This window comes from Acartia tonsa, chromosome 13 (assembly GCF_053477335.1).
Source record: "Acartia tonsa isolate MP-2025a chromosome 13, ASM5347733v1, whole genome shotgun sequence".
NCBI classification, from domain to species: domain Eukaryota; kingdom Metazoa; phylum Arthropoda; class Copepoda; order Calanoida; family Acartiidae; genus Acartia; species Acartia tonsa.
In genome coordinates this window covers 27,712,073-27,724,821 of record NC_137272.1, presented here as the reverse complement: position 1 = coordinate 27,724,821, position 12,749 = coordinate 27,712,073, and the positions used below count along the sequence as shown (strand labels likewise).

The window sequence follows — 12,749 nt, the reverse complement described above, 5'->3', positions numbered from 1 at the left end:
TCATTATAGAGTTGCTACGCTTTCTAAATCGTACCTAACTACGACAGGAATCATCTTGCAAAGTTTGAAATCGATAGGACAATACTAACATGTCTAAATTAACGAATAAAAGCTATCTATCTCGGACGGACGGACCAACCCTAATTATAGAAAAGCTTCGCTTTTAAAATATTTGTCCAATTGCTAAATGAATATTAGGTGAAGTAAAACATCAGAGAATTACATTGTTTGAATGCTCCATCCTAATATGGAAGTGTGCATGGTAATGAGTTGCACCTGTTTAGTGACCATGGCATTCTTATTTTTGTCACAATTGAAAGTAGTAGTAGACAAATTGCTTTTTAGGCTTTCAATCAACTTATTATATTCCAGACAACTAGCAGCCCTGTCAAGAATTATTGCGGATCTTATGAAATATCTATGTTACTATTGAAATTAATTGTCCTTGTTTAATTAGGATGAGAGAGTAATGGAAGATTTCTATGACAGAGATGAACCAATGTCCTACAGGAATGGTTATCTAATTTTTATTAGCGCAACTATATCTATTGTTAGGGTATATATTATCCCTACACAAAAGTATTTATCGTACATTGAAGACAGACAATGAGACATTATAATCAAATTTTTCCGTTTGTCTCTCTGACCCTAGAAGACATATGACTTTCACGGTTATTATTCAAGATAAACGGCTGAAATTTTTTTGTGAAGATTCCCTATACCTTTTATCATTGATCATCCAGTATATAAATTACTTTATCCGTCGGTTTGACAGTCATGCTACAAAAATATGAATGTTGAAACATATAATATAAAGTAAAAGATTTTGTGATTTTTTTCTAATAAATTAATTCTTAATTTATTACCAGTACCACTTAACATTTGCTCTTTTGACGTATTTTCATCCATGATTTTTTGCTTCACTACTTATGGATGTTGTTATCCTTGTTTTCTTATCCATAATTATTTAACCATAATTTACCAGGGAACAGAGACCTAATGATTATGGAATGCAGGTAAATTAAAATTAGTATAGAATATGTGGATATGGTGACAGGGAAATTTAGGTTGCTAATATAGTCCTCAGATATTGGTCAATAAGTTCCCTACATTGTCAGGAAAGGGGATGGGGTAAAGTATTAAAAGGAAACCGGGTAATCTTTATATTAGCTAGCTGGGAGAATCATAGATAAGGGTAGGCGAAAAACTCTAACAATATCCACGTTTTCTATGGTCATTTACATAGGTCAAAGCTACTCTGCAGGTCAATATGTTTAAAAAGCCCAAATTAAAACATTTAATGTAATTAGCATGCTGTACTGCCCTTAAAATGCATAGAAAAAGTCTTTCACTCCATATTCTTTTTAAAAATGGAAAAAAGAGTAAGGTAATTATTTTCTTTCTTCATAACCTGCATTGCGAGGGAGCCTAATTTACACCAATAATTTTATCTCTTCAATATCTAAAACCTACTCTTAAGAAAAACCCATTGGATGCATTCGTCCTTGTTCGTATTGCAAAATGAATATTGGTAGGATGAACAAGATTATGGGTATGGAATGGATGACAACAAAGTAGGAACTGGCTACCCAGGTATATATTTTCCCCTATTCTAAAATATACAAAACCTGTCTTAGAAGTATCAAAATATTAGTAGAGTTAATATTTGTATCTGCATATCTGGGATAATTGGGATTTGATTTAGAAATTTAGCATAGCAACTCCTTTTATAATGGTTTCTACTATTTTTAAATGATTTTGTATGATTATAACTATATTAATAAATTTATTATTGAAAATTTAAAAATTAGTTTGATAAATTTAAGATGGTGAATTTGGTGAAACAGAGCCTATTTACAGTACAGTGGTAAGATTGAATTTTTAGTTCTAAATTAGAAATATTATCCTCTGTAAAAGGAGTAGGATGTATGTTTGTCTGTGTACAAAAACTGCTGGATGATCCCCTTTTCTGTTACTTGGAAGTAATCACCCACCCCAAAAGAAATGGTTATTATGTAGTTCTACATAAAACAATATTTATATTTTTATATTTCGAAACAAAATTTAGAACGCTAGTTAAAGTTACTTCTTGTGCCTTTCTTTTGACTGTGCCATCAGAGGCTTCGGGCGATCTGATTTACATAAAATAAAATAAAAATGTAATAATAAAAAGTAGAGAAAATATAATAGTAATTATTATGTTGTTATTTGTAACTTTAAATTTTTTGACATGTTTTTCTTTTTTTTTGCAGCGAAAGCCCAAAACATCAGAATCTTCAAGGTAACTTTTTAATATTTACACAAAAAAAAATTTTTACATGGAGTACTAGAAAGATTAGCATTAACATTGTTGGATGATTTCATTGGGGGATTTTTTTCTCAATGTTTTAGTTCGAAGATTTTACTTTCAAAAAGTAATTGTTTTTTAAAAAAAATACATTGAAACCCTAATCTGAATAGGAACCGCTAAAAACTTCTAGTGCTTGTAAAAATGTTAGGAGTGAAAACATCAACCTCATTATTTCGTCGGGTTGTCGGAAAAATAATGAAATGTTATTGTTTATTTCTTTTCTGTTACTTTTTTTTCCGTTCATAAATATAGGTAGAAATTGTAATAATTCCAGCACAATTTGTTGACTAATATAGGAGTGGAGAGTTGTGCCCAGGAAATATTAATATGCCCTTAAGGAGATTGCTTGATTGGCAATTATTATAATAAAAAACTAAAAATATTGTGTTTAATTTTTACATTTCACAGGTATGAGATGTCACAATACGAATCTGAAGGTAAGACAATTTCAACATATTTTTGGAATAGTATCTAAGGCCCCTTTAGCTACTTAAGGGTGGGAAGGGGGTGGCTGGTAAATCGAACCTCCAGTTTTGAACTTTCCATATTTTCTATACTTACTTTTTATTTTTAACTTGATATAAATAAAATATAATATGTAACTGATTTGAAAAAATAACGTATTTAATTTAGATGCTCCACGCCAAGGCATTATTCGCCGGCCAGACAGCCGTTCCAGCAAGAATGTGACTTTTGACGCGGCTCCGCCCGCAGCCACCATTCTAGGCGAAGATGGCAGACAGTCAGAAGCCGGGGCGGCACTCAATGCAGAACAGAAGGAATGACATTTTTAACAGAGATGGAGGGAACGGGGAAATAGGACTGTTTATTACTCTATTTCCCAAGGTTTTCTTATTCGTTGGCTTCGGGGACTTTTATTGAATTTGATTATTTGGTCCAAACGTTACAACCACTAATTGTAATCTAGAAAAGGGGTAATTTTGGGGATTAACAGCAATTTATCGGCCATTATCTTATCCCTTTAGATTCCTGAACTTTATAATTTCTAAGTTTTTAAAAGTGTTATTTTTGTTGAAGGGTTTCTTGTCTACTATGACGAAGGGAATTTTGTCTGGTAGCACTTCACAGATTCTACAGGTAGGGTTTAGTTCATTCCTCGAACAAAAGCCTTATAATAAAATCATAGACGTCCAAGGGGGCGGGGGTAAAGTAGGGATTACCCCCCCCCCATTTAAAATTTACCCCTACCCTGGGGGTGCCGTAGACACCTCCAACCATTTAGGAGGTGGTATTTCCCCCCCCCCCTCAAACAATTTTGGGGGGGTAAATACCCCTCCCCCCCAAAAAAATAAAAAATCTGTAACAAAAAAAAATTTTATTTAATAAAATTTTAATTACCCCCCCAAAAAATTTTACCCCGGGGGTAAATTTTGGGGGGTGGTAAACAAAATTTACCCCTGCCAACAGATTTCAGGGGGTGTAATTACCCCCCCCCCCCCAAGCAAATTTTACCCCCGGGGTAAAAATTTTGGGGGGGGGTAAAAAAAAATTTCGAGCTTCGAGCGCCATTTTACCCTCCCCCACAAAAAAAAAGCTTGGACGCCCCTGAATAAAATAACAGGATGTCCGTCTGATGTTTGTTGGTTTGTAACGGAGGATCCTACCGCTGAACCGATCGGGTTCTCCTTAACAGGTTAGCTTCTCATAGGTCACGGGAAGGTTTATAACTATTTTGGGGTACCACTACCCTCCCAAGAGAAATCGTCCCTAGAAAAATTCCCCTTCCTCCAAAAAGTGTTTTAAAAAACTAAAATAAAAAATATTAAAGAATATACAAGAACCTCTGTTCAATGTAATAACATGTTATTGAATAATCAGGTTGTCCAATCTTTTACGGTGTTTACTTTCAAATTAATGCACTAAATTTTAGTAAAATTGGGCGCAAGCTTTCAGTCAAATGCTCTTATTAGGTCAAACTGTACTTAATTGACCAAACGCATAGTTTAACTAAACGCATAATTAAGAACAGTTTGACCTAATAAGCGCATTTGACCGGAAGCTTGCACACAATTTTACGAAATATTGCGAAGAAAATATTCAAATAAATCTTTTTGTTTCAGAGTGGCATGGAATCATTGAAATATATTGTGAAGAAATCAAATATGGGAATCAAGCAGGCTTTAGAAAGAGTTGATTTCAAGTAAGATATTCCAGTTTTTTAGATTTAAAAGCTAAATATCATATATATCAATATATATCATATATCAATGAATATATCTTCAATCTGATAGTTTATGTATTTCTAGCTATATACGAATAATCTAATTTAAATTTTGACTTATATATATTACAATTTTTCATCTTTTGCCTTTCAATTGGCCTTTTTTGTATTTAAAATTTTTTCCTCTTTAATGTTGGTGTGAAAATATACAAAGAACAATGTTTCGACTTTTATTTTACCTAAAAAAACAGAATAGCAAAACACTATCAAATTTTATTTTCAATAAGTTATATCCATGAATCTAATTTAACTATGAATCTATAATCCTGATAAGACCGAAAAATTATCTATTTAACATATTAGTTACCTTTTCATCCATCCATTAATCTATTCATCTATTTTTATCTATGAATGTATGCAGGCCTGGAAAGATGACCCCGCAAGATCAACAGCAAATGTTTGACCAACTGTTTGGCCATGTAGAACCTAACCAACAAATAACTCAAGGTTTTAAGCATACTTGATTGTCAATTAATCTTATCTAAAAGATTAAGTCATCATGCTTTAATATAAATTGTTTATAAAACAAGAATGACAACATTGATAAGAAATGAACAAAATAAATTATGGATTGAAATAAAGACTAAGTTATTTTAAAAAAACAGTTGTTAAGTTCTCATAAATCAATAATAAATATGTCTTTTAATCACCAAATCTGTCACTTAATTTTACATATTTGATATTAATAATTATTATTATAATTATTATAATTAATTATTTACTAGATACTTATTTGTATAGGGAATCTTTACAACAACAAAAATCAGCTGTCTGTCTTAAATAGTAGTCTTAAACAAGCCCCTTTTACTCCCCCCCCCCCCCCAAAAAAAAAAAAAATACTTTAATATTTTTTATTTGTATGGATATACTAAACCGAAAAAGAAATAAACATCCAGTTATTTTCTTTAAAACTTTTAAGGCTGAGAGGGTTTTAGGTGATGATTTATTTGATTTTCAAGTACGCATTCTTTCAAAGATGCGCAACCACTAGCAATCACACAAGGAGCAGGGGATGCAAGTAATATGTTCCAATCTCAGGAATATATTTAGTTCTTTTCAAAATTTTTAAATTAAGTAGATTCTTTATAAGTATTGCTTCCCTAGCTGTTGCACTCCTTCCAACAGAAACGTTGTATACCTTTGGCTTATTAGAGTATATGCAACATGAGTACGCTTAGAATCAAAGCTATTAGAGAATATGAGATTACACCCCTTTTGTTTTTAATTGACAAATTTCAATAATTCCTTTTTTGGGGTTACAGAATTAATTTACTATTTATTTACTCTTTATTATAGGTTGTAAATGTACATTAATATATTTTTTATTATTTTAATTCTTTTTTATAATCACAATTGTTATTCTATTAATGAGTTTTTGACAACCTAGAAAAAATATTTCGACGACTAAATTGTCTCGCAGTGCAGAGAAATGCGCGAAAAAGACCTATTTTACGCGTTTTTTCTTCAGTGAAACTTTCCCTGTGCAAAATTGGATCTTGGCTATTCCAGATTATTTGTAGGCCTTCTTATGCCACTTAAATGGTGTGCGGATATGATCTCTACGTTCAGCCGTTTGGCAGCTAGCAGCCTTTAAAATTCATAGATTTTTGGAAACATTGCTTACCAGCAATATTTTACCGTGAACTGCAGTAGATCCTACATTTCTCCTAATTTAATTTTGTGATCTGTATTCCTTAAAATTGGAAAAGAAACTAAACATCATTTAATGAATCTAGATTGCTCAGCAAATGCCAGAGGTAATACTATTTTCTTTTCAGACCATTTCTATTTTGATTTATGAATTTACATAACCTCTATTATCTTAAGTCTCTTATATAAAGTAGAAAGGTTTTCGTTTGTAGCTTAATATTTTAATAATTTTAAACTGATTTGAGTTCTCATAAATGTTTAGGGCTAACTCTAGGCTATTTTTTTTGAGTTTCAGATGGTCTTAGTTTTTTTCTTCTCTTCCCTAGATGCTAGGTGTGCAGCTGCCATTATAGTTTTATTGTATAAACATAAGATAAATGAAGAAGTAAATTATAGAACAATGTTCAGAATAGTAATCTTTAAATTTTCATAAATCAAATCAATCCTTTTTTTCAAATAAAATTAACTAATGTTATATTATTAATTATTTTTTTTCAGGACAAATATAGTGGAGAAGAAAAAGAAAGATTTATGAAGAAAATGTTTGAGTATACAAATCCTGAAAGTATTCAGTTATCTCCTGTCCCACAGAGAGATCTGTTCACAGGTATTGATGCAGCGGCAGACAAAATACTTTTAACAGATTGATGAATAAATAGATTTGAATTATAGATAATAAATAAAAGAGTTGTTTACTTTATATCAACATAAATCTTTTTGTATTTTCACTCAAGTGCCTCAAGTGCCTAGTTTAGCCAAAAAAAACTCTCCTATATTTTATAAAAGTATAGGGGAAGGGGGGATATGTTTTGTTTGTTTGTAGAGACAAACAAGTAGATTAACAGATTTGGTATAAAGATTGCAAATGATAGATAGCAATTTATTGAAAAGTTTGAATTTAAAATAGATATGAAATATGATGATAAGAAATAAAACATTAAGCAATAAACAAGGATGACAACATACATAAGTAGTGAAGCACAAAGACATCGGAAAAAATAAACTATAGAGCAGTGTCATAAAAAAATAAACATTTGTGAACTTTTATAATCCCTAAAAATTTCAGCTGTCTATCATGAATAGAAGCCGAAGAAATCACATTTCCCCAAAAGCGTTACGGACTGACTGACGTATGGAATTATAAAGAAGCTTTGCTACTAAAAAAAATTGAAGGTAACATATGGATAAACAAAATTAGACTTTCTTAAAAGTAATAATTACTAAAATTTCCAAGGAGCTCAAATTGGAGATAGTTACGGAGAAAATGAGCAGCAACAACTTGAGTTTACACAACAACAACAACAGTGGAGAAATGAAGAAGATAATTTCAACTTTTCTCAATCACAACAACCAAACAGAAATGATAATATGGTAATTTTTTAAAATCCAAAATTTTAAAACAATTTATATGCAGCAATTTTAAACTTTAATTTCTATTCTTTGTCATTGATTGTTTAATAAACTGTAATGCTTTAACAATCATTTACAATTTTTTTTTTTTAGATGTTTAATGAACCACCCCGCCCTCAAATACCAGATATTTCACAGGTTATGTTTTTAAATGCAAAGCTTTCCTACATGATAGTTGGGCTGTCTGTTTTAGGGCAAGACCGTAACAGACAGTTCTTTAATTTAGAGATGTTAATGTTGTCCTATTTAAACTTAGCATGATAATTTCTAAAAGAGTTACCCGAATTTTCTATGCCCCGTCTTAACATAATACTTTCAAGATATAATTAAGATTCAATATAATATTGATTCCTAGGAAAGTTAAAAACAATGTTATGCGTAAAGCATCTCTATGATTAAGTTGATTTGATCTCCTTTTAAGAAGATGCAATTTTGTAAAAAAAATTCTTTTTAAAGGATTTAAATTTTTATCTAGAACCTTCCACCAGTGTTGAGATTGGACCATTTGGCAACTCCAGAGGATTACTCTTACACAGGTCAGAAATTTTTTAGTAAATTATATTTTCAACTGAAATGAAATATTCATTTAGCAGATTCATGAGTTTATTCTTGTGATCATTATATGTTATACACAAAAATATTGATTATTATATGATGCTGTTACAGCACAAATTATGAAAAGTTATAATCCAATATATATATTGCAAGAATAGAATAAATAAGTGATATAATTCTTAATAATAACATCTTTGCTTGATTAAAGTCACACCAATAGCATGGAGAATTAAGTCAAAGATACTCAGAGCAGATAATCCTAACCATAAACCAAGAGAGCTACCAAGATCAATCACAAGACTAAACATATCATAGGCATAAACATCTGTGTAAATCATCACATCATTCAGAAACTCCATTCGAAGAAATGAATTACCAACTCGGTTAGCAAATGTTTTCAACTCGTTAACTTTTACACTCATCTTGACACAGGGTTGTAAACACACTGAAAAGACTGAGGATATCTGGCCCCGTACAATTTGTCCAATCTCTTTGACAACTGTTTTTGTTGCGGTCAATTTCATTGGTGGTTTAACCTCACAACTTAAATTTGAGTGGTGTAAAGACCAGGCAGGAATACACCCATACCAGTCAAGTAATCGTTTTTCTAAAACATTCTCAATGCATTTGCCATAAGTTGTGTCATTTTCATCATAGTCAGTACACTTTATACCATCATGAATTCTTGAGTCATGAATGCTTATTTTCAGTTCATATACTATTCCAGTTTGATTTCCATCTCCTGTTGGACCAAGATGTATTTTGGTGTCTTCCATTTGAAAAGTATTTACATTGTTATCTAATGCTGGATCTACAAGTAGGACCGTGTAAACAATAGTAGCCTGTAAGACAAAGTGTTTTGGGGGTTTCTGTACTTTCATGCAATATCCATATGTAGGAAGAAAAACCTTTTCAAATTGCCTCTGCTCATTGTATTTGTCATTATCTTTATTAATCATTTTCAGGCTCTTAACGTTATCTTGATAAAGAGAATTTAGTAGTCCCTTGAAAGTAGTATTTGTATGGTTTCCCTTCCAGTTAGCTTTTTCTTCATTATTGACATCACCTGCCAAGTACCTTGATAAGGCGTTATAGCCATTTTGACTTGCTTCTGTGTAATCAAAAAAATCATAATTGAAACCAGTTTTTTATCCCGAGCCTTCGGCATTTAGGTGCTAAAAAAACTGGTTTTAACCATATAATTGTATATTTTATATCCGCAAAAAGCAGTTTATAATACGATGCTAGACATAATTTGTGAACCGGTTCTAATCAACCTGATATGAATCGGTTTCGAATGAATATGAGAAATGATATTATTTTTTCCATTTAGGCCAAGCATCTATCAAGCCTCCATCTACCCCACCCCCCTCAACCAATGATACTGTGAGAAAATATATTATTGACTCTGCCGCAGCTAGGATGGAAGTGTCAAAATCCAGGTAATATTTAATATCAACATTTTTTTAGAATTCTAGATGTAATTTACGAACATATGGTTTTAAACTATTTTATTCTTAACACCTCTGGCATTTGCTTAATTGGTAAAGTGTCGGCTTGCTGTCGGGTTCGAGTCTGGGCCACACTGCTTTATTCTAGTGTTGTTAAATGGTACCTACTTTTACATTGTAATATACATGGCATTGATAGTTTGATTAAATGGATTACCTAAATCAGACATAACTCATTCCAAAACACAGTTAAACTTCCAATTGGCTATCGGTTGGGTGTTGCCTTACATAAAAATAGCAAACTACCTTGGTCTATTTTTTACTTTGTGATATTTCTTTATAAATTTCATAATAATTATTTCTTATTCAGACCACTAGCTACAAGTGACAATATCATAGTTGCTACCAAACAGGTAATAATTTCAAACTTATATAAATTTGGTTCGAATCTCGGCCCTAACCGCGTACACTCAGCATTTATTGAACCCCTTACTTTTTATGTACATGTCAGATGCAAGACATGTACATAAAAAGTAAGGGGTTCAATAAATGCGAAACTCATTACAATGTAATTGAACAGTTACGACTTATAGCTAAAGATTGTGCAATCAAAGAGTTGGTTGTTCGAAGGATGCTTGCTAAATAATTAACTGAGCTCTTAAAGTTTTCAGTTAACATATGATATCCTACCGTTGCTAAGGGAATCTTGGCTCTTCATAACTAAAGACGTTAAAAACTTCACCAACTGCGGCTATGTTAGATGTGTTACTTTAATGGTAATAATAGTAGTGGAAATGCATTGGCACCAAAATAGGCGCAATTTTAACTATGCACAGTAAGGACTTTCAGACAAGGTAGATATTGACTTATGACCTACTACAAAAGCCAGGCTCAATGTTAAGATCAACCAGTCCCCGAAATATTAATCTGGCGTAACTTATAAACATTATCTTTAGATGAATGTACGAAGCGCTGCCTATAATATCCAGGACCTTGTTGAGATCAGAAGACAGGAGCTTAAAGAAAAGAAAGGTAATTTACCCCTCACCTCCCCCTTATCTATTAAATAAACTTTAAATCATAGGGGAAGGAGGTTAAGTTTTTAGTTATTACTTTCGGTTAGGTTAAATTAGCTTAACTGGGTAATTAGTAGGGTTGGGCCGGATATCTGGCCAACGTTCGATTTCCGGCAAATTACCGGATTTCCGGCGTCAAAAATCAGCCGGATATCATGTAACCGGATAGTTTTAATATCCGGTATCCGGCCGGATATTAAAAATGACCGGATAGCGTGCCAGACCGGATATCCGGCCCAACCCTAGTATTTAGTACACCCGCAGGGTTAGAAATGATATCAACTGTGTATTTGTTGCAAGAAAATGATTCAAAAACTTTTTTTCTTGACCTTCAAATATTTTGGTTCCATTTTAATATGTTTAAAAAATGCTTTAGCGGCATATTAGTGGGATATTTAGAAGTATAGAGAAGCGTTGTTTCTAAATGAAAACAATAATCTAATAAATTCCAGTCCTTTAAATCCAAATTTTTTCATTTAATGCCTTCTTATCCTAAAAGAGAGAGGAGACAAAAGACTGTAATTGATACTGCCCCCAAAGTTTATTACTGGGGCGTCCAAGCTTTTTTTTTTTGGGGGGGGGGTAAAAAAATTTTAAGGGGGGGGGGGTAAATGGCGCGTGAAATCTGTTGGCAGGGGTAAATTTTGTTTACCCCCCCAAAATTTACCCCCGGGGTAAAATTTTTTGAAGGTGTAATTTAAATTTGATTAAATATTTAGTATTAAATTGCGCGCGAAGCGCAAAAAAAAAATCTTTGTTAGAGATTTTTTTACCCCCCCCCCAAAAAAAAAAAAAAAATTGTTTGGGGGGTAAATATCCCTCAGGGTAGGGGTAAATTTTAAATAGGGGGGGGGGGGTAAAATGAAAAAAATTCGTTGGGGGGGGGGGGGGTAATCCCCACTTTCCCCCCCTCCCCTTGGACGTCTATGGTTTATTAAGTTGTTATGTAATTGGTAGGCTAAAACTTTGTTTGGAAAAATGTTGAATCAGAATTGGATGATAAAAAACTTTTCACTAATATTTCTATAGCAATTTGTTACAAGGAGGGTAGGGGAAGTTGGATATTTATTTAAAGTCCATCGTTCTATCACTGTACCCTAGATCTATATCTATATTGATGTACCTACATTTTAGCCTGGATCCAGAATGGAATGATGGGAGCTCTGGGATTCTGTGTGATGCTCTATCTACAATCAGTAGAACAATACTCTTATATGTAACATAATATTTATCTATGGGCTTATGGACAGTTGTCCATGGACAGAAAAAAAGGTTATATGATAAATTAAATGCCGAGGCAAGGACAGCATAAATGAGAATAATTTTGTGTTGAAAACTTCTGTAAACCTGTTTAAACAACGAATTTGAAAAAAAAATATTTTTGAGGTAATTTTAAAAAAAGAACAATGGGGTTCAAAAGAAGCAAATGTATTTAAAGTAAAACATGGAGAGTATAAAGTCTAAAAATATGGATAAAAGAAAATGTGCAATATAAAAAGAAATTTAGTCACAAAGGATTACTAGTAGAGAAGATTTACTATTAAAAATACCCCCTAAACTCTATACATAAATTTTCCCTTATAGTACCTGACCCTAATGGATATAAATAAGTGGATATTATGAGAGATTCTTGCAAACCCTGATAAAATGTTTCTCCCAGCTAGATAATATAACAATACTCCCCCATGACTTTGCCCCACCTCCTCCACTGACCATGGACGAGTGTTTTGACCAATATTTGAAGACTATAGTAGCAACCTAAATTCACGACGAAAATTCCACTGTCACAGTATCCACGTATTATATGTCCATTACCTGACCCTTAAAAAGCACACTGAACATTGTAAAACTTATTACAAAGAGATATAAAAGTAAGAAAAAATAACCTTTAAAATTAATATTTTATTATAAATTACTTTTGAACAGAAAATGTTGATGTTATGATTGAAAAGTATTTAAAAGTATGATGATTGTATGTTAAACCGGTTATGTATTTCAAATAAATTATACCATAC

The 12,749-nt window shown here is 32.2% G+C and overlaps 1 protein-coding gene across 4 annotated transcripts in view; it reads left to right on the top strand.

Moving 5' to 3' along the window:
* LOC145334923 (uncharacterized) overlaps positions 1 to 12,749 on the top strand; it is a 38,763-nt gene extending 26,014 nt beyond the window's left edge. For all 4 annotated transcript variants that reach the window (XM_080180556.1, XM_080180555.1, XM_080180554.1 and 1 more), the window contains 20 exons: positions 458 to 511; positions 987 to 1,016; positions 1,536 to 1,593; positions 1,827 to 1,867; positions 2,253 to 2,281; positions 2,759 to 2,787; positions 2,984 to 3,130; positions 3,390 to 3,448; positions 4,432 to 4,511; positions 4,954 to 5,039; positions 5,569 to 5,630; positions 6,329 to 6,349; positions 6,741 to 6,849; positions 7,477 to 7,613; positions 7,746 to 7,790; positions 8,128 to 8,188; positions 9,541 to 9,649; positions 10,029 to 10,071; positions 10,615 to 10,690; positions 11,869 to 12,749. In XM_080180556.1, coding sequence (XP_080036682.1) covers positions 458 to 511; positions 987 to 1,016; positions 1,536 to 1,593; positions 1,827 to 1,867; positions 2,253 to 2,281; positions 2,759 to 2,787; positions 2,984 to 3,130; positions 3,390 to 3,448; positions 4,432 to 4,511; positions 4,954 to 5,039; positions 5,569 to 5,630; positions 6,329 to 6,349; positions 6,741 to 6,849; positions 7,477 to 7,613; positions 7,746 to 7,790; positions 8,128 to 8,188; positions 9,541 to 9,649; positions 10,029 to 10,071; positions 10,615 to 10,690; positions 11,869 to 11,954 — 1,362 coding nt within the window. In that variant the 3' untranslated portion in view covers positions 11,955 to 12,749. The remainder of the gene's footprint in view (positions 1 to 457; positions 512 to 986; positions 1,017 to 1,535; positions 1,594 to 1,826; positions 1,868 to 2,252; positions 2,282 to 2,758; positions 2,788 to 2,983; positions 3,131 to 3,389; positions 3,449 to 4,431; positions 4,512 to 4,953; positions 5,040 to 5,568; positions 5,631 to 6,328; positions 6,350 to 6,740; positions 6,850 to 7,476; positions 7,614 to 7,745; positions 7,791 to 8,127; positions 8,189 to 9,540; positions 9,650 to 10,028; positions 10,072 to 10,614; positions 10,691 to 11,868) is intronic.